Raw genomic sequence first — 22,528 nt, 5'->3', positions numbered from 1 at the left:
GTAAACAGAAAAGCACGTGGTGCTTTTCTGTTTACATTCAGGAGTTTGACAGCTCTTGCGCGAATCACGCAGTTCGCACGGAAGTGCTTCCGTGCGGCATGCGTGGTTTTCACGCACCCATTGACTTCAATGGGTGCGTGAGTGCGCGAAAAACGCACGATTATAGAACATGTCGTGAGTTTTTTTCTGCGCACACGCAATGAGCGCAATTCACGCATCGTCTAAACTGCCCCATTGACTAATATAGGTGCGTACGACATGCGTGCAAAGCACGCGCGTCGCACGCGCGTATAATACGTTCGTGTAAACGAGGCCTAAAACAGATGCCTAACAGTAGCATGCAACACCCATAGACTATAATGACATCCATTTAACGGATAAGTCATGAGCTGTCATGACGTATCCGTTAAATGGATACCATTAAAGCCTGTGGGTGACGGATTCCACTGTTAGGCATCCGTCACAGCCTACATTTAACATATGTCAGGAAATTTTCCCGGCGTTTACATCAAACATAGGCAAAAAAAAAAAATGGTGTGAACATAGCCTAATCCCGCAAAACGTGTCCAAATCGCACCATGCAGCCCCAGCTGAATAGTCTTTAACTGGAGAGGTTTTTCTTGAAAAACAAAAATTGACAGCCAAATTAAAGAGCATTTCCTTCCTGTAAATATGTGTTTTGTTGTCCATTTGGTGTTTTAGTTGGTTTCTTGGTGGTGATCATGGCTGTCACCCAGCTTTCCATACTAGCACCCACAGACCTGGTCATCTAGCTTTCACATAATTCTGCACTGCAAATCTGCCACCTAGTAATGTATTCAGCTGTAAAAGGTGGTCAATAGTGGTCTCCCTAACAGTACAAATGTCTCAGATCTCCATCGTTCTGAGAAGATGACACCACCACGGTACAGAGTAATCAGGTCAGAAGGGCGGTGGAGGGAGTTACGGCAATACCAGACTGCATTCAAATAAGCAGAAGGGGTAAAACCATCCTTGAATATTATAAATGAGGAAAAAATTAACAAACATTGACTCTTCTGTTCCTGAATGAAAACAAACAGATCAGCTGCTTATGTTTATCCGACTAATGATGGCAAAGCAATTACTCTGCAATGAAAGGAAGCGAGGCCGTTGTCCTCGGGAACAAGCCCAGCACTTGTGTACTTACAAGGAACGCTTCATTTTAGTTCCCCTTTGATACTTTCCCCCCAAACACGTGACACATCCTGAATTAAATAAAAACACTGGAGGCTCCAGTTCACCAAGTCACTTTATATCTGCCCTTCCTGTTTATTGTGTAGGGAACACACAGATCCCACCGCCATTATAGTCCTTGTGTAGCCGAGAAACTGTATTAAAAGGGAGTTTCCATAAACACAAAGAGGTTAATTCATCACGTTTTACAAGACTGATTATTTTAAATTTAATGTGTTCACTTTCTTTAGATATTTTCTTACCCTTAGGGCTTATTCAGACGAACGTGTAATACGTCCGTGCAACGCGCGTGATTTTTACGCGCCTCGTACGGACCTATGTTAGTCAATGGGATCGTTCAGACAGTCCGTGATTTTCACGCAGCGTGTGTCCGCTGCGTAAAACTCACGACATGTCCTATATTTGTGTTTTTTTGCGCATCACGCACCCATTAAAGTCAATGGGTGCGTGAAAATCATGCGCATCACACGGAAGCACTTCCGTGTGACGCGTGTGATTCGCGCAACAGCAGTAAAAACTATGAATGAAAACAGAAAAGCACCACGTGCTTTTCTGTTTACAAACATACAAACAGTGTCATGATGATGGCGGCTGCGTGAAAATCACGCAGCCACGCATCATACGCTGCTGATACACGGAGCTGTTATGTACCTTTTGCGAGCGCAAAACGCACGCGCTCGTGTGAATCCGGCCTCAGTCCGTATACACTCCTCAACACTAAAATTCCAACACCAAGAAGCACAAGCCGTAAGGTTATGTAAATAGAGGAAATTGCAGGTTTCACTAAGATCTGCAAATGATCACATTTTCAAGCGCCTAGCCCCAATCTGTGGCATGTTGGGGGGGGGGGGGGCATAATAGCCAGATCGAAAGCAAAGTTTTTTTTTAGCCACGTGAAACCTCAAAAACTGTATCAAGTGATGTGGGATGATTGTGCGATGCCTCCTGTTAGTCAACGTGCCAGTTATCGCAAACTGAGAGGGACGGAATCCTTGAATGGAGAGACCTTGGTTTATCACTCCGGCAGATCGCTCCGCGCCTAGTTCGAGATGTCAGCACTGTTCAACATTGCATGTCCTGGAGGTTGGGAGAATGACGTACAGGAATGACAGCAAGAGGTGCGTGGAGGTGAACCTCTGCACGGACGGATCGTCTGATTGGAAGAACGGCGCATAGTGATTCATTCTGTACTGCAAGTAAAATTGGACATCACATCCCAAGCCTAGGGAAACAACCAGTGTCAACACAAACCAACAGAAGGCATTTGCACCACATTGGGCTACGAGACAGACGTCCAGCTACAGGTGTTTCATTGACCACACACCACTTCTCTCTAAGGCTATCATGGTGCACAGCAAGATAGCAACAGAGGCTGGAATGGAGATCTATCATCTTCAGTGATGATACACGCTTTTGTCTTGGACGCAATGATAGCCAGATTGGTCTGGAAACCACGCGGGCAACGCAATGAAGGGGCCTTCAAAAGGGAATGTCACACCCATCCTACTCCCAGGATTATAGTGTGGGGTGGCATAATGTACAGTAGCCAGAACCCTCTAGTTTTCATTTCAGGCACACTAACAACTCGGCCTTGCATTGACTTGGTCATGGAACCAGCGGCACGGCCATTTCTCCATAGTGTGCCAGAAGCCGTTTCTGAACAGGACAATTCCAGGCCGCATGTTGCTCTGGCTACTGTGAGCAGCCTACATGGCCTAAATATGCTACCATGACATGTAGAGTCCGAGCACATCTGTGCAGTGACTGGTTGGCAATTGCAAAGGGTGCTGTGAGCAGCCAATCTTGATGATTTGCACACCCAAGTGCATTTAGCATGGCACAATATTCCTGACAGCCATTAATAACCTCATTGATAGCATGCCAAGGCACGTAAGTGCATGTATTTCTGTGTGTAATATCAATATGAGAGACTAGACATGGAATGCACATCCACTTGTAATACATTGATCTATAGCTGCTAGGCAAAAATGTATAAACCTGAACGATGTTCTTTGTTAACATTTTGATCAAATTGTATAAGCCCACTTGCCACTTCACGGCAACCTCTCAAAAAGTGGGTCCCTACTCCACTGGTTGCAGCACCGCAGGGTGGTCGCTGCCACTGCAATATCACTCCTGCAGAGGGAGCAGGCCAGTGGCCCAAAAGCCCCGTTCTTTTGTTTTACTTGGTACCAGCACTCCACATATTTGGCTCAGGTGATTTTAATTAGGGAATGACCTCAAGCGTTTCTGCTGTGGCCTGTGCTCTGTTGGCCACTAGCAGCGCATGGAAAGGTGAGCTTGTTCAAGTGTTGTGGTACTGTGTGGTTGTGTCTCGCTGTGGTGCTGCACTTGTGGGAGTATGTGGTTCACGCAGAGGATGCTTGGCGTGGCCCGGCAGCATGGGTGCTTTTGGGCCCCTGGGCTGCTCCCTCTGCAGGAGTGGTATTGCAGTGGCAGCGACCGCCATGCGTTCCTGCAACTAGTGTAGTAAGGACCCATTTTTTTATTATTTTTTTTTTGAGAAGCCGCTGTGAAGTGGCAAGTGGGCTTATACAATTTGATCAAAATGTTGACAAAGCACCTCGTTCATGTTTATAAAGTTTTGCCTAGCAGCTCAGATCAATGTATTACAAGTGGATGTGCAGTCCATGTCTAGTCTCATATTGATAGTATTTCTGTATGTAGCACTCATACTCAATAAATCAAGACGTTTGGAATATTTTGTGTTCATTATTTTATCATTTGCACATCTATGGATTATGTGAATTGCACACCTTTCTTCATGGTGTTGCAATATCTATGTTGAGGTGTGTAAAAAAAAAAAGTTTACTTTTATTGCTCTTGTTCTGCTGTTGGCACGGGATAAGGGTCAAGTGCACATAGTTCGCAGGTAATGTTTTCCTTACGGACAATGGTGCAATGTGCAGAAGACCTTGAGCAGGCTCGCTGTAATAGCAAGTCATGAAGAAAGTTTATCTGCACATGCTCAACCGGCTGCAGAGTCTTCTAGGGTTTGCACAAAGAAAAAAGTTATGCTTCGTTCACATCTGCGCCAGGACTCCCTTCCGACGGAGCTTTCCGTCAGAACGGAGCCCTGACAGACAAACGGAAACCATAGGTTTCCAATTCCATTGCTTTCAATGGTGACTTATCCGGTGCCAATGGTTTCCATTGGTCTGTTGTGCAAATCTTCCCATAATACAGTTTTGGTTTTACACCCTGGTTAAATATGGACCATAAACCGCTAGTGTGATGAAAGCCTAACCAGGACTTTCTATTGTAACAAACAAAGTTACTGGAACCGGCCTCCCAGTGTTAATACCAGCTAGTGTTTTGCTGCATTTATGGCGGGTTTTTTTTTTCACTGCATTTTTTTTTTTTTTTCATTTTTATTGCTAACACTGCAGCCAGATGTTAGTTTAACCCCTTCCCTATTTGGCCACTTTTGACCTTCCTGACAGAGCCTCATTTTTCAAATCTGACATGTTTCACTTTATGTGGTAATAACTCCGGAATGCTTTTACCTATCCAAGCGATTCTGAGATTGTTTTCTCGTGACACATTGGACTTTATGTTACTGGCAAAATTTGCCCGATACATTCAGTATTTAATTGTGAAAAACACCAAAATTTAGCGAAAAATTGCAAAAATTAGCATTTTTCTCAATTTAAATGTATCTGCTTGTAAGACAGGCAGTTATACCACACAAAAATGTTGCTAACTAACATCCCCCATATGTCTACTTTATATTGGCATCGTATTTTGATCATCATTTTATTTTTTTAGGACGTTACAAGGCTTAGAACTTTAGCAGCAATTTCTCACATTTTCAAGAAAATTTCAAAATGCTATTTTTACAGGGGCCAGTTCAGTTGTGAAGTGGCGTTGAGGTCCTTAGATATTAGAAACCCCCAATAAGTCACCCCATTTTAAAAACTGCACCCATCAAAGTATTCAAAACAGCATTTAGAAAGTTTCTTAACCCTTTAGACATTGCGCAGGAATTAAGGCAAAGTAGAGGTGAAATTTACAAAGTTCATTATTTTTTTCCAGAAATTCATTTTGAATCCATTTTTTTTGTACCACAGAATGTTTTACCAGAGAAATGCAACTCAATATTTATTGCCCAGGTTCTGCAGTTTTAGGAAATATTCCACATATGGCCCTAGTGTGCTACTGGACTGAAACACCGGCCTCAGAAGCAAAAGGAGCACCTGGTGGATTTTGGGCCTCCTTTTTATTAGAATATATTTTAGGCACCATATCCGCTTTGAACAGGTCTAGTGGAACTAAAACAGTGGAAACCCCCCAAAAGTGACCCCATTTTGGAAACTACACCCCTCGAGGAATTTATCTAGGGGTGTAGCAAGCATTTTGACCGGCCAGTTTTTTTGCAAAAATTTTTGGAACTAGGCCATGAAAATGAAAATTTACATTTTTTCAAATAAAATGTAGGTTTAGCTAATTTTTTTTCATTTCCAAAAGAACTAAAGTAGAAAAAGCACCACAACCTTTGTAGAGCAATTTCTCCCGAGTAAAACAATACCCCACATGTGGTAATAAACGATTGTTTGGACACACGGCAGGGCTTAGAATGGAAAGTGCGCCATTTGGCTCTTGGAGCTCATATTTAGCAGGAATGGTTTACGGAGGCCATGTCGCATTTGCAAAGCCCCTGAGGGGACAAAACAGTGGAAACCCCCAACAAGTGACCCCATTTTGGAAACTATACCCCTCAATGAATTTATCTAGGGGTGTAGCAAGCATTTTGACCGGCCAGTTTTTTTGCAAAAATGTTTGGAACTAGGTCATGAAAATGAAAATCTACATTTTTTCAAAGAAAATGTAGGTTTAGGTATTTTTTTTTCATTTCCACTAGGACTGAAGGAGAAAAAGCACCGCAACATTTGTAAAGCAACTTCTCCCGAGTAAAACAATACCCCACATGTGGTCACAAACATCTGTTTGGACACACGGTAGGGCTCAGAATGAAAGGAGCACCATTTGGATTTTGGAATGGTTTCTGGGTGTCATGTCATATTTGCTGAGCCCCTGTAGTACTAGTACAGTGGAAACACCCCAAAAGTGACTCCATCTTGGAAACTGCACCCCCTGAGGAATCATCTACGGGTATAGTGAAAATTTTGATCCCAAAAGGTTTTTTGCTGAATTAATTAGAATTAAGCCATGAAAATGAAAAATAATTTTTTTTTCCAACAAGATGTAGTTTTAGATACACATTTTTCATTTTTGCAAGGGATAGAGAAGAAAAAGCACCCCAACATTTGTAAAGTAATTTCTCCCAAGTACGGTAACACCCCATATGTGGTTATAATCGGCTGTTTACGTATATGGGAGCATTCAGAAGAAAAGGAGCTGTATTTATCTTTTGGAGCGTAGATTTTGCTGGAATGGTTTGCGGACGCCATGTTGCATTTGCAAAACCACTGATGTACCAAACAAAAGTGACCCCGTTTTAGAAACTACACCCCTAAAGGCATTTATCAAGGGGTGTAGTGAGAATTTAGACTCCACAGGTGTTTTTCAGAAATGAATACGCAGTGGATGGTGCAAAGTGAAAAATGCAATTTCTCCACTGATCTGCCCATTCACTGCACAAGATGTTGTGCCCCTAGAGAATCTTACCCCATAAATTGTTAAGCAGGTTCTCCCGGGTATGGTAATGCCTTACTTGTGGCCATAAATTTCTGTTTGGGCACACTGTAGGGCTAAGAAGGGAAAGACCGCCATTTGGAGCATGGATTTTGCTTGGTAATAGTTCTGTTTGGGGTTTTGCTGGTATTTCCGTTTATAATGTGGTGGTATATGTAATCTGTGCGGAGTATATCAGGGGTATATGTAATCTGTGCGGAGAACATCAGGGCATAATAAGAGGGTATAATAATGGGGTAAATAATACAATTATCCATAGATGTGTGTTACGATGTGAAGCGATCCGTTATGCGCAGGCCGGCGTCACACTGATAAACGGTTTTCTTTCTTATCCCCCTTTTGTAACGCTCTGCACCTTTTGGGGACTTTTTCTCCTTCGTAGTTTGGGAAATATTACTAGGAAAGTTTTGCGCTGGTATAATACGGGCGCCCTCTCTTCCAGCGGATGTGCTATGTCTCTTCCCTTTCCTAGTTCCTAAATACTAGGGCCCTGAAATTGAAGGAATGTTCCCCTCCGGCCTGCGCATTGAGATGTTTTTTCATCACCGCATTACTAGTGCCATAACTTTTTAATTTTTCAGTTGATTGAGCGGTGTGCGGGCTTGTTTTTTGCGAGACGGGCTGTAGATTTTATTGGTACCATTTTAGAACACATACGACTTTTTGATCACTTTTTATTTCATTTTTTGGTAAAGGAAATTACCAAAAACAAGCAATTCTGGAATAGTTTTTTATCGGCATCCACAGTGTGCCCTAAATTACATGTTCGCTTTATTCTGCGGGTCGATACGATTACGGCGATACCAAATTTATATAGTTTTTTTTATGTATTGCAGCTTTTGCACAATAAAATCACTTTTATAAAATCATTTGTTTTCTGTGTCGCCATATTCTAAGAACCATAACTTTTTTATTTTTGCGTGCACGAAACGGTGTCAGGGATTATTTTTTGCGGGACGGATTGTTGTTTTTATTAGTACTATTTTGGAGTAAATGTGACTTTTTGATCACTTTTTATAGCATTTTTTGGAAGGAGATGTGACCTAAAAACAGATTCTGGCGCTGTTTTTCATGTTTTTTTTTTACCGCGTTCACTGTGCGGGATAAATTACATAATAGTTTTGTAGTTTGGGTCGTTACGGACGCGGCGATACCAATTATGTATAGTTTTTTTTATTTTTACGGTTTTTCCCATAATAAAAGACTTACTATGGGAAAAAAGTCAGTTTAGCTTTATTTTTATTTGAAACTTGTGTTTTTATTGTTTTACCACATTTTTATTAACTTTTTTTTACTTGTCCCACTAAGGGACATGAGGGCCTGATGCCCCGATCGCTACTCTAATACACTGCACTACATACGTAGTGCAGTGTATTAGCGCTGTCAGTTATTCACTGACAGCAAGCCTATGAGGACACGCCGCAGGCGGGTCCTCATCGGCTCCCGTACAAGGTAGACTCGGACGCCATTTTCTGGCGTCCGATTGCCACAGCAACCCAGCGATTGCATCACTGGGTTGCCGATCGGGTGAAAACCTATCAGATGCTGCGCTCTATTGAGCGCAGCATCTGAGGGGTTAATCTGCCGGATCGGAGAATAGCTCCGGTCCTGGCAGTTACAGGAGGGGTTAATCTGCCGGATCGGAGAATAGCTCCGGTCCTGGCAGTTACAGGAGGGTGCCAGCTGTATAATACAGCTGTCACCCCGCGGTGATGGTGTCGGCTCTGCTTCTGAGCCCGCACCATCACTGCGCCGTACATATACGGCGCTTTGCGGGAAGCACCTCCCGACAGCGCCGTATATATACGGCGGATGTCGAGAAGAGGTTAAAGTCTAGAATTGAATACAAAAGTGTCTACATACATAGTGTTTTGTTTTGTGACATTTTTGGGGTCACTGCCAACTTTAATCAAAATGCAGCATTTGCTGGGCATGGAATCTCTTCAAAAAAGGTCAGGAAAATAACAGTTCAAGCTGACACTAAAGACTTAAAATACATGGTGTTTTAGAAACTCGGCACAAACCCTGTGAGAGGCCGTACTCGGGTCTCCTGGTCTCTATGCATTTCAATTGTATATTTTTGGAATTGGGAGAGATGTATATTAGAGGAATTGTTGTATATACAATCAAACACCCCAACATAAAAAAGTACAATTGTACCTACTAAAGCTGAAATAGTCCATAGAAACGCCTAAAATGCAGCGTACATCTGTGCCACCTTCTCTATGGTGATCCCACTTCGTGAATCAGCAGCACCAAGATAGAAATTTCTTTATAGTCGCATATGATCCTTAGAAATGGAGATTGTCAAGTGGCCTATATAGTAAAGCGCTATAGGTGCCCACAGTTCAAGAGGTCTGTCCTACTGACAGCTCTGTATTTTCAGACTATTTTTTATTTATTTTTTTAAGGGAAAACCGCTCCTGATTTTCAGAAGTTTAAGCAAAACAGCTCCAAAAACGGCTCAAGTAGTGGCATGCACATTTTCGTGGGTGTTTCCACGGCTGTTTTTCAAAACACTATTTAAAAAAAACACCCCATCGGAACGGAACACAGTTTTTCCCATTGAAATCAATGGGTAGATGTCTGGAGGCGCTCGGCTTCCGGCCAAAAATAAGACGTGTGAACATACCCTAAACAAGGTCTCCCCGATTGAAACTGATACTTTTATTAGTATAATCAGCTTTTATCTGCTCCACAGTAACAGGAAGTAGTAGGTCATTATTATTTACATACATTTGACTGCTGCCTGCAGAAATGTGATCTCACCAATTTCTAGATAATAGACTCCATCCAAATTATAGTTCGGGCAATAAACCAGCTGTGTAATAAATAGACCGAAACATAAAAACGTATCACTGCCTATATGAACGATTAAAATTCGATGTTTATTATAGAAAAACCATACTAAAAATTGGGCTAGATAGCCAAATGTACTGTAAAGGCGTAAGCACGGTAGACCATACAGAAGGAGGAGCAATTGAGGGTGCTGTTAGCACCACATACTGCTGAGCAGTAATTCCCCCTGACTGTATTATGATATAACACCTGGTCAATCCGTGCCACTGAAAATAGATGACGAGCCACGCACATGACGCGGCCTGAACAGGGCCGACCCCCGGACGCTCGCTGTCATTGCAGGAGGGAGTAACCAAACCAGCGTCCCTAGTAACCAGGGATCACAAGGCGGCCGTATAGCACTGGCCTGAGACATGTAGCCCGGGAGAGGACCAATAGCAGGAGACACAGCGATCGTGGGTTCAACCAAATGGCACACTAGGGACGCTGGTTTGGTTACTCCCTCCTGCAGTGACAGCGAGCGTCCGGGGGTCGGCCCTGTTCAGGCCGCGTCATGTGCGTGGCTTGTCATGGATTGGCTGCCTGGCCGCCGCGTCATCTCGGGGAGGGAGTGGCCAGTACTATTTATGTCCGGCATTTCACTCGGCTCGTGTTCGACCAGCTGACTAGTGTCGTGCACGAGCCGGGTGAATGTTATGAGACACGTAATAGGTGTCTCCCGGCCATATAATCAAATAGTGTGACCCCTGATGAAGCACCTTGACTACTAGCGGTGCGGAAACGCGTAGGGACACGTTTTCAGTGGCACGGATTGACCAGGTGTTATATCATAATACAGTCAGGGGGAATTACTGCTTAGCAGTATGTGGTGCCAACAGCACCCTCAATTGCTCCTCCTTCTGTATGGTCTACCGTGCTTACGCCTTTACAGTACATTTGGCTATCTAGCCCAATTTTAGTATGGTTTTTCTATAATAAAAAAAATAAAATCGAATTTTAATCGTTCATATAGGCAGTGATACAATTTAATCAATCAAGTGAACGGACATCTGTTATATATCGATGCAACAATTGTTGTGTAGTGTGAAACATAAAAACATCCACATGCTTGAATAAAAATCTCTTTATTGTCAGATTGGTTGGGAAGCAAATATATTACAACTTTTTCTTTTAAAAATAAAGTACCACCTTATCACAACTCATTCAGAAAGTCAGATGAAGTCGCACCTTGTATATATAAAAAAAAATTCCTTATTTTATTCTTTAGGCAAAAGGGTAAAAATCAGCCGAGTACAGAGCAAGCCACATACACCTCCCTCTAAAATCAAACATCATCCGTACTATGTAGTGTTTATAAACGTGACTTTACACCACTTTTACGTCACACCTTGTAGTGCTAGATCAGCGCCTATAATGGATTTCACACTTATGCTGCCAAAGCTACAGAAACCACAAGTGAACACACTAAGTCTCCATGTTCAGGTCTCAAATGACAGCTACATTCATCAGCGGCAAACCAGGAATGTACAAGTATTCAGTATATTGCATAGTTTAGACGTCCGCTTCCAGTGCAAAACGTAACAAAACTTGACAATCTGGAAAATGCACTTGTCATCTATACACAATGGGGGAAGCCATTTGGTGCAATGAAACAATATTCACGAGGACTCTAGCCATAAAAACAAAGAGTGCCTTTCTTTCCAATCTAATGGCCAGGCATCTTCATGATCAATACTGGTTCAGCTCCAAAGACCCAATTCCACCGAGCTAAGATTTAAGCACACAATCTTGTTGCCATCACTTCAAAGAAAACTATAATAAAGAAACGGCACATTGCACTATGACCCGCAAAGGGTTAAAGGTTGGATTTAGCCCACCATAACGGAAGGCTCTACATGCATCAGGACTTGGGTTGTTTTTTTCCAGTTCACTACTTGGTTTTTAAAATGATAGTGTTTCCACAAGAATTAAAAAAATGATACCTTACACTTGAAATGCTAATGCGATAACAAAAAAAAGCACCTAAAACGGACAGGAAGGCGACTACGATGAAAGAGGTCGACTTTATACAAAATCATACACCGCAGAACTCTATGTAAAATGCTTCTAACAAGTAAAATATCACTGTATACGCAGTTCTAGCTGTGCAAAACAAAATCAGTCAGTTGTCTTCACCCCCCAACAGGCGTTCCTTCTGCCATGCCAGGTAAGATGCTACAATACAAAATAACAGCGCACAAAGATGGAATGTAGTAAAGATCTGTGCAAAAACAGGAAAATGTAGTGTTAAAGTTGGCCATAGTAGGTTATGCAGCTCACAAACTACACATGGCAACTGCCTTACATTTCACAGATTCAGGAGGCTTCACAATACTTTGTCATTTAATTATTATTTTTTTAATAATATAGTAGAACACCCTGCACGGATTCAGTCTACAAAACTCCCATTCATCCATCCATTCCACCATTGCAGGAAGCAGGTGAAGTCCGAAGGACAAGATCAAAAGGCTTTTTTTAGATGACATAAGTGAAGGCTACCTAGCCACCCACTGTGCACTCAAGATGGGGTCTATCAGCTTGACCTTAAGTGATCCTATGACTCCAACAGTAGAATCGATAAGGCACCATGTTAGGGAGTATCCGGCAAATCTCAGCAGGGTGTTGTACTAAAAAAAATAAAAAAAAATCTTTGATGCCCAAAGATTATTGCCAACACCAGGCATTATGTACATAAATGACAGCTATTAGGCATTTGCCATTGGCAGTATGAAGGCAGATTTCCTAAAAGGGATACCATAATTGTACTACAAAGTGCTATACACCGCCATTACTCTGAACCTGTATGAGGATCTCCTAAACACAAGACAGATTGAATTCCAGGAGAAAAATAAAGGGGATCTTGTTCTAAAGCAGTCATAGCATACTCGAATTTTAGTTTATGAAACATTAAATATTGGGGGGACAAATGTTTTAAAATGGGACTTTACACTAGATACAACATGAGATCAGTTTACTAGGGAATTAAGGCTGAGCCATGTACAGCATAAAAACTTTCAAAAGTTTCGATACTAATCATCATTGTCATCGTCGTCCTCATCATCATAGTAATAACGATTTCTCTTGATCTGTTCTTCTACGCTCAGTTCCTCCACATCTTCTCCCTCAAAGTAACCGTTGTCTTGAGACCTTCTATTCAGATTTGGACAATGCGCCTTGGACATAACTAGATCTTCTGTACTTGAGTGTTCAGAATGGGTAGATTCCTCAGGGGAAAGTTGCTGTTTGGAAACCTCCAATTCAGAATTGTCCCCATTTTCTAAGAAGCTCTGATCTTCAGTATTTGAAGGAGTTGCTTCCTTAGCTTTAGAGGTTATGGTTAATGTGTAACCTAGATCTAGGACAGGTTTGGTCTTTTCATCCTCTGGTTTATCTTCATGTGTTCCTTCCAAATCATCCCTAAGTTTCAGGGAATTACGCTTTTGTAATACAGGAGATGAGCTTTCAGGTTCTTTCTGGCTTTTAGTGACTACTGGTTTTGATAAACTTAGCGTGAATGGACGGCTGCGTTCTTTGAGCGAGGAACTTCTCCTGAGCTTCCTAAGGTCAGAATCTTCCGCATTTTCGGTTTTCAGAAGCTCTTCACTGGGTGGCCATTTTGGCTTGAACACTATAATGTTCTCCTCTAGAGAAGTACCTGAGGTTGACGATTCCATTGGTGGTGGCCAAGCAATTTTCAGCTTTTTGGTTTCAACTTGTTTTTCTCGTTCATGTGCATTACTAGCAGACATAGCTTCCATTGATGCAGCCAGGACACCAACCTTGGCGATTGGCGTATCTTCTACAACAGGACTAGCAGGGTCTTCAGTGGTATTACTTTGATGGACAATATTCTCTTTGTTCTCACTTGCATCTTTTTTGCTTTCCCACAGTTCTTTGTGTGGTTTGTGCCCAAAACCCTCATCATAGTTCCCTTTGGACTTGAAGAGCTGGTTAAAGTGAGGCTTGCAATATGCATTTCCATGCAGTGAAGCATAGTTCCCAAGACTGGTGAACAAAAAAAAAAAGAAAAATAATATTACTTTACAGTAGCAAATCTCCAAAATATTAGTAATCTTTAAGGAACTAGACATGCAATTTGTTAATAAAGCTCGACTTCCCATTTAAATTTGTAAATACTAATTCATGGTTTTACAATGATCAGGACATTGTACATACTATTCATAGGAAGGCAAGAAGCACACTCAGGGGGGATTGTATCAGCTACAGCATATGCCTGCTCAACCATATTCTCAGATTTTTACTGGGTTGGCAGTGAGAGGAACGAAAATTATTTCCAGTGCCTTGTAATGGGACATGAACCCCTTCCCATTAGGCTACAAGGGTCGAAAGGATCATCTACGTTCAGGAGAGAGTATGGCTGCAAAACTCTCAGATGGCAGGGGGGGGGGGGGGGGGGGGTGTTTAGCAGTTAATTTTGTTTTATTTCTAACAGGTTCTAAAGCTAAAAAGGAAGTGTAGTCTGGTTTTGTATATCTGTTGACAATTTTGCAAAATAAACTTTTAATTTTTTTTATTTCCCAACTGACAAAAAAAAACCCAGAGAGAATAGAAAAAAAATTGGGGAAAAATAGAATTCAAGGGCTGTAAACACAATGTTGAGATCGACATAAAACATTTGCAGCATGCTCCTCCACTAGGATCTAAAAGCATTTCTTCATGATAAAAGCAGAACTTACGTAAAGTGCATCACACTGTGACCATTCCAAAACCTAGTATTGTGAGTGTTGTCTTTGCCAAGACAGTAAGGGCTCATTCAGACCAGCGTATAAGTAGTCTGTGTGACAGCTGTTAAAACGGCCGTTACACAGACACATGTATTTGAATGGGGCCAGTCACACGACCGTTGTTTCAATGGAGCGTGTGAAGGGTCAGTGAAAATATAGGACATATCCTATTATCTTGCGTTTCACGTATCCCTCCATAAACTAGTCTATTGGGGGGGGGATCAGTGAAAACGGGACCCACACGGGTACACCTTGGACGTGAAAAACGGCAGTTCTCACGTCTGAAGTTGCCCACGCTCGTCTGACTAACCGAACTGGTTTGTACTACTGCTGGCATAGCAAATTTCAGTGCAATTTTGGAGGTGAAATAGACATGAAATGGTTTGTCGTGTGAGCTTCTTCTTTACCAGCATTCTTTTGACCAAAGCCCAAGATACGGAATGTGTCTCGATGTTTGCATTGAAGGGGGAAGAAAACACTCCAGCACACTTTATAAAAAAAAAAAAAAAAACACTGCAGAGGAAAGCTAGGGTAAACCAGAGCAATGTATTTTATCTACAATCTATAGACAAATAAAACATTTCACAAAGTCTAAATAATCTAGAATGATAGAGCAATTTACCATACGAAATTGAATTATTCCTGCCTCTACATGATGGAGGAGTCGGGCACCGACTACTTGGGCACTTATGACAAGTTTTTGCATGTGTGGAAGCACTAGGTTTCGCTTTAACATTCCCCTATATTTCAGTCACTTTTCACATAATATCCTACAAATTATATGGGTCAGAGCGCTTTATTATTCCCCTCTCCCATTACTTTTACAGCTTCTCCTTATTTACATGTTTGTTGTAGTGTCTGTGGGTTCCTGGATTAGGACCCCATCGTAATTTATTTTCATTGCCTTGGCAAGCTACCCTTGGCGGGAAAGTTCCACTTTTGACCCGAGATGGTGGGTCTTCATGATGCTTCTTAGGAGACTGAGACTTCTCAAACATGGCCTCATACGACTACCATAACTACGGCTCTGATTCTAGGAGGGGGGATGCCGGGGTATTCCAGTGCAGAATATATTGTGTATGTTCCACTTATAACAAATACGAAAGTCACATATACTGCAAACATTTCTGTACTAAAAACTGGTTAAACAAAGAAAGGCATACTAACTATTAAATATTTGGGAAATAATCTGCTGCAGTATCACACAAGTTGCATTGGCTGGGTCCTGTCCGTGATTTTTGGCAAGCTAGGACATGTCTTATCTTTACACGGATCGGATAGTCGGGTCCTGATTCACACACTAAATTGAATGGGTCTGTGAAAACTATCGGGTGCCACTCAGATGCCGTGAAAAACGGCCCGAGTGGCACTCTAGTGTGCAATGGGCACAAGTGCTGCAATTTTTACATTTTTTTTTTTTTTTATAGGAACAGCATGTTCTGCTTGCCAGGTAACCCAAAGAAATCCCAATAGCCTACATTGGAGGCATCAGTTACCTGAGTTTTGTAGAGCAGTGATGACAGCGGAAGCAGCTATTGTGATATACTTGCTGGTTGGCAAGGAAACGTTCCATAGGGTAAACAGTCTTCTGACACCCAAAGCAGATCTCTCTTGGAGGAGGTTGAAACTTCTGTCCAAAGTACAAAAAGTGAAGTCAATAGATTGCGAATGTGCACATTTTCAATTTACCTACTCTACCATGCAAGACTCTATATTGCAAACAGAGCAAGGTGGAATGAAGCTTCTGAAAGAAAGGAATAGCAGCAATGGGACAGAAACATAAGTTAACAAAAGTGTAATCATGCTGACAAACCAATGCAAAAAGGCGTCAAATATATAAAAAAAACAACAGATATTATGAATACAGATTAGTTCTAAAACCTTGCACTAATATCCTGGACAGCAAGAACTCCTGCATTGCGGTCCTATAGATTTATATGCTTGGCCAGTAGCATGCAGTGAACAAAGCATTCTCATGAGACTTCTAAATTAATTATGGCCTAGACCTCATTAAATTGCACGGATGAATGCAATAACGCAGCATGTAGAAGTCACGTACAGAGAAAGGGTTGTACGCACTGCCTATGCCACTGCAGCTTGGAGGACAAGGTCTTAAAAGATGGAGGCTGCAGAGGTCAGACTACAAGGGAAGAGGAGGACAGGAGCGAATAGAAGAAGGAATCAGGAAACAGAAGCTGGAAGAGAGAAATAAGAAGAAGTCAAACATTTTCTGTTTAAAAAGGAGACAAAACGGTTTAACAACAATGTACCCAGAGTATGTACACTTTTTTTTATGGACGTTCTGTAATCTTAAAAAAAGCTACATATTACCCAAGATCTGTCATTCCTAAACTTTTCAAATGGCAAGCTATTAAATCAATCAACTTGTGTACAGTTTAGCTCGGTTTGGTCTGGATCATTGCAGTCCAGCCATATTATTGCAATTCATGAGTAGCAAAAATATAAAATTTGGCAGGACCAACAGTAAACCCCAGGGGAAAAAAATAAAATAAATACATGTTTCCCATTGTAAGAATTAGTTAGCTAGTGACTCCCTAAATAATCTATTGAAGTACATTCGCAAGAAAAAGCAAGTGAACCATTTGGAATTACCAGAATTTCTGCAGCGATTAAATATGGACCCAATTATAGACAAACACTAACTAAAACTACCTTAAAAAAAAAAAAAAAAAAAGTTGTACTGTTCATTTATTTTATTGAGCACATTGAGTAAACATTCATAGTGCAGGGAGAAACCGTGAACCCTGAACCGTTGAAGTGAATTAACTGTAGTTGCCCCTTTTGCAGCAATCACCTCCAACAAACATTTTCTGTCACTGCAAATAGAATTTTAGAGCATTCCTCTATGCACGTGACTCAGTACAGGACTACTACTGGGATATGATGCATGCACAGCCCTATTTGGGTCATGCCACAGCATCTCAATAGGAGGACGGACACGGACACACACACACCTTGAATGCAGATGTGGGTGATGGCCCCAACCAGAAAATTGGGAGCCAACTCAAAATTAGCCGACTCCTTGCTTAAAGAGGCTCTGTCACCAGATTTTGCAACCCCTATCTGCTATTGCAGCAGATCGGCGCTGCAATGTAGATTACAGTAACGTTTTTATTTTAAAAAAAACGAGCATTTTTGGCCAAGTTATGACCATTTTTGTAGTTATGCAAATGAGGCTTGCAAAAGTCCAAGTGGGTGTGTATTATGTGCGTACATCGGGGCGTGTTTACTACTTTTACTAGCTGGGCGTTCTGATGAGAAGTATCATGCACTTCTCTTCAGAACGCCCAGCTTCTGGCAGTGCAGACACAGCCGTGTTCTCGAGAGATCACGCTGTGACGTCACTCACAGGTCCTGCATCGTGTCAGACGAGCGAGGACACCGGCACCAGAGGCTTCAGTTGATTCTGCAGCAGCATCGGTGTTTGCAGGTAAGTCGATGTAGCTACTTACCTGCAAACGCTGATGCTGCTGCAGAATCATCTGTAGCCTCTGGTGCCGGTGTCCTCGCTCGTCTGACACGATGCAGGACCTGTGACTGACGTCACAGCGTGATCTCTCGAGAACACGGCTGTGTCTGCACTGCCAGAAGCTGGGCGTTCTGAATAGAAGTGGATGATACTTCTCGTCAGAACGCCCAGCTAGTAAAAGTATTAAAAACGCCCCGATGTACGCACATAACTACAAAAATGGTCATAACTTGGCCAAAAATGCTTGTTTTTTAAAAATAAAAACGTTACTGTAATCTACATTGCAGCGCCTATCTGCTGCAATAGCAGATAGGGGTTGCAAAATCTGGTGACAGAGCCTCTTTAAGTGAAAGTTAACTTACACTGGAGGCATGTTGGCTTTTTTTTTTTTTTTTTTTTTACATTTAGAAAATGAATAATTTCTTAAGGGGCTCATGGGTTATTAAAAAAAAACAGGTCCAACTTTTCCAGTGATCAGTACACTATAAAGATCAAGACTCTGACTTGGCCATTCCAAAACACAAATTATCTTTTTCAACCACTCTTTAGTTGATTTACTTGTTTGCTTTGGGCCATCGCCTTTTTGTACCCCCCAACATCTCTTCAGCTAAATGTCCTGGACTGCTGCACCTAAATTCTCTGGTAAAATGCTTTGATACGCCTTTGAATACATCATTCCCTTAATGATTGCAAGGCATCGAGGCTGAGGTAACAAAACAGCCCCAAACCATGATGCGTTCACACCATGCTTCACAGTTGGAATGAGATTGGTGTGGAATGTCCTTTTCCTCCAGACCCATAGCGCTGGGCATTTGTGCTTAACAGTTCCACTTTTATCTGTCCATAGAACATTTTCCCAGAAGCATTGTAGAAGATCCAGGTGGTCTGTCAAACCGGACCGCAATGCTTTATTGAACAGAAGCATAAATCTAAAATTGTTCATAACTTGGTCAAAAATGAGTTTTTCAAAATAAAAACCACTGTTATCTACATTACAGCACCGATCACATTATGTAGGAGATAGGGCACTTCTAATCCGGTGACAGATCCTCTTTAAAAGGGAGCCTCCCCCCCTTAGGGAGAGTAGCAACAGTCTTAGCAAATTTGTCTTGACTGTGGATGGACGTACACCCAGGTCTTTAGCAATGCTTACTAAGCGTTTCCAATTTTATACATCTCTAAGGGCCTGTTCACATCACCGTTCGCTTTCCGTTCCAGGGTTCCGTCTGAAGTTTCCATCGAGTGAACCCCGCAACGGAAAGTGAAACCACAGCTTCCGTTTCAGTCACCATTGATATCAATGGTGACGGAAACATCGCTAATGGTTTCCATTCGTCACCATTCCGGCAGGTTTCCGGTTTATCCGACGGAATCAATAGCGGAGTCGACTGCGCTATTGATTCAGACGGAAAACCGGAAACCTGCCGGGATGGTGACGAACGGAAACCATTAGCCATGTTTCCGTCACCATTGATATCAATGGTGACTGAAACGGAAGCTGTGGTTTCACTTTCCGTTGCGGGGTTTACTCGATGGAAACCTCAGACGGAACCCCGGAACGGAAAGCGAACGGTGATGTGAACCGGCCCTAACACGTCTTCTGAAGGTTGTTTGCCTCAAGGAATGGTTCACACTAACCAATCTTTCTTTTAGAACAGATTTGTCAGTAACCAGGTTTGTATGCCTTTATTAAAAAGTGCAAACCACCTGTGAAACCCTCACTTCCAATCTCAGCTCCTTAATTCAAACACTTTTTGCCAATTAGCTCTTGGAAGAGTCATTAACGCAGAGGTTCACTTCTTTTCTCAATTTACTGTGGATGTTTACTCAATGTGCTCAATAAAAAAAACGACAAGAAGAGTACAACTAGTTATTAGTTTAGCTAGATTGTGTTAGTCTATAATTGTGACTTGGGTAACAATCAAACCACATTTTATTAGTTATCGATGCAGAAATCCAGATAATTCCAAAGGGTCCACTTTTCCTTACAACTATCAACTTTGTTAGAGCCCAAAATAGTTTGGGCGGCTGCAAAGCAGCAGTTTCAACATCTCTACACTCTTGTGGGAGAAGCATGCTCACCTTTGAGGTTACATAAGAAATGGTAATGCTTATTGCTTACATAATTCCAGAACAGGAAAGAATGGCTGCCGCTTACCAGTGCTGGAGCGAGTATCTGTTTTGTTTTTTTCTTTTGTGAATGTGTGCTGTGGCAGCTAGTTGGCACACATCATAAAGCAGTTAGTGATGCCTCAATCAGAAGTTTCAGATACTCAAGTCAGTGGAAATTTTACAGAGAACTCGTTAGGCTAAGTTCATACTACCGTTAGTATACAGTTACCTCTCTTCCGTCAGAGAAAGAGAGGATCGAAAGATTAAACGGAAAGCAAAAGGTTCCGCTAGAATTACCGTTGATTTCAAATGGCAATTCTTTTGTCACTTTTTTTGGCTGAAGAAAAGATGTGCAGTCTGCACTAATAACGGTAGTGTGATTCTTTCCTTAGGTAATCAAATTAAAAGACAAAGTTCTAGTCCCCGTCGTCATTTACCTTAGTAACTTTGGGAGGCGAGGTCTCCAGCTGGTTTAGCGCTCTTGTTTGTGGGTTATAACCAGGAGAACTGCTGGGTCTTTGAACCTCATCCTCAGATTTTCCTGCGATTCAAGCACAAACACTTTAACGAATGCATTAATGACTTAAACCCCAAAAAAAACACACCTCTAAAAAAAAAAAACACCCAAAAAAAACAAAAAACCACACAAGTACTCAATGCACATCTGAAGACGCTCAGCGTCAGCATCACTTGGTGGAACATGGGTTGGGGATAGTGGATATGTCAAATGTTTATGGGGGAGGTAACCTCTTTAAAAATATTAAAGAACTGCATTTACAAAAGGAAGTGTTCCGGTAACCCTGCAGGGCCGCAGAGAAAGCAAATCCCACTCCAATGCCCTTCAGGAACATTTGTGGTGAAAACAGCGAGCAACTCCCTTAAAGAGGCTCTGTCAACAGATTATAAGTGCCCTATCTCCTACATAATGTGATCGGCGCTGTAATGTAGATAACAGCAGTGTTGTTTTTTTTCGAAAAACTATCAATTTTGACGGAGTTATGACCTACTTTAGATTTATGCGAATTACTTTCTTAGACAACTAGGAGTGTTTACTTTTTGACCAAGTGGGTGTTGTACAGAGAAGTGTATGACGCTGACCAATCAGCGTCATACACTTCTCTCCATTCATGTACTCAGACATCATGATCTGTCAGATACTCACACATTAACGTTACTGAAGTATCTTGAGAGTGAATAGACATCACCTCCAGCCAGGACGCGATGTCAATTCACAATCCCAACACGTCGGTAAGGTTTGCGTGTGACTTACAGCACAGCGAGATCACGCTTGCTGTCATTAAGTCCCTCACAAACATTACCAAAGTGTTGGGATTGTGAATAGACATCGCGTCCTTTGCAGTTCTAATAGACACCCAGTTGTCTATTAAGAAAGTCATTAGAATAAATCTAAAATATGTCATAACTCTGTCAAAATTGATTGTTTTTCAAAATAAAAACCACTGCTGTGATCTAAATTACAGCGCCGATTATATTAGAGATAGGGCACATGTGGTGACAGAGCCTCTTTAAAACAATTTCCTAACATTAAGATTTATTTCTCTCCTTTTTCTAGATATTCATGTAGCTGCAAGTAAGAAAATGCCACTAGTCAGGGATGCACAGCTTTTCATGGTCTGAAGACCACATCAGACTGGGGCTGCAGTAAAAGGTTTACAAAATTAGAAAGCTATACTTGTAATAGTGGAAGAGCCCCAGAGTTTATATTCACCGCCATTCATCCCACACTCTCTGCTAGTGGCCACCTGGAGGAATCCGATTCTCCCTATATCGCCTAATCACAATTTAATTTCTTTTTGGGCTGGTCTCACTGTCCGAGAAGTTTAAACTAATACTTACTGGATATCTACAAGGGATATTACAACCTTCGATTATATTTAGCAGTTCGTTAAATGACCTTCAAGGCTGGATCTAGATATAGGATGTGTGAACATCGCATAGACAAATACAGGTCATCGCAAAAACATATGGCCAGAACATACAGCTACAGTGTGGCCTTGCTTCAAAACACCATGGTATAGGCACACAATTTAAAAAAATGATCAATTAGGCTGCCTCTATGCTGTGACCGTTAGGGGGGATTCACACGAGCGCGATTTGGCAGCGTGTAGGCCGCGTGGTTTTCGCGCGGCACGCAATGCCCTATAGAAGTCTATGGGGCAGTACACACAGTCCGTGTATTTTGCGCAGTGTTTGTTCGCTGCGCAAAATACGCGACAGGTTCAATAACTCTGCGTATTTCACGCATCACGCACCCATTGAAGTCAATGGGTGCGTGAAAACCAGGCAGGTTGCACGGAAGCTCTTCCATGCGAACCGACTGAAACAGCGCACGAGCTGTCAAAAGGATGAATGGAAACAGAAAAGCACCACGTGCTTTTCTGTTTCCAAGCATCCAAACGGAGTGTCTTTGCGAGGAGCGAACCCCGACAAT

The 22,528-nt window shown here is 42.0% G+C and overlaps 1 protein-coding gene across 2 annotated transcripts in view; it reads right to left on the bottom strand.

Moving 5' to 3' along the window:
- Nucleotides 1-10,798: 10,798 nt before the first annotated feature.
- Nucleotides 10,799-22,528, bottom strand: part of LIMA1 (LIM domain and actin binding 1) — a 52,777-nt gene continuing 41,047 nt past the window's right edge. For both annotated transcript variants that reach the window (XM_075851798.1, XM_075851799.1), the window contains 3 exons: nt 20,514-20,617; nt 15,971-16,104; nt 10,799-13,734 (listed from right to left, as the gene is read on the bottom strand). In XM_075851798.1, the coding sequence (XP_075707913.1) occupies nt 12,759-13,734; nt 15,971-16,104; nt 20,514-20,617 (1,214 nt within the window). In that variant the 3' untranslated portion in view covers nt 10,799-12,758. The remainder of the gene's footprint in view (nt 13,735-15,970; nt 16,105-20,513; nt 20,618-22,528) is intronic.

This window comes from Rhinoderma darwinii, chromosome 2 (assembly GCF_050947455.1).
Source record: "Rhinoderma darwinii isolate aRhiDar2 chromosome 2, aRhiDar2.hap1, whole genome shotgun sequence".
Lineage (NCBI taxonomy): Eukaryota > Metazoa > Chordata > Amphibia > Anura > Rhinodermatidae > Rhinoderma > Rhinoderma darwinii.
This window is presented reverse-complemented; position numbering and strand designations above follow the sequence as displayed.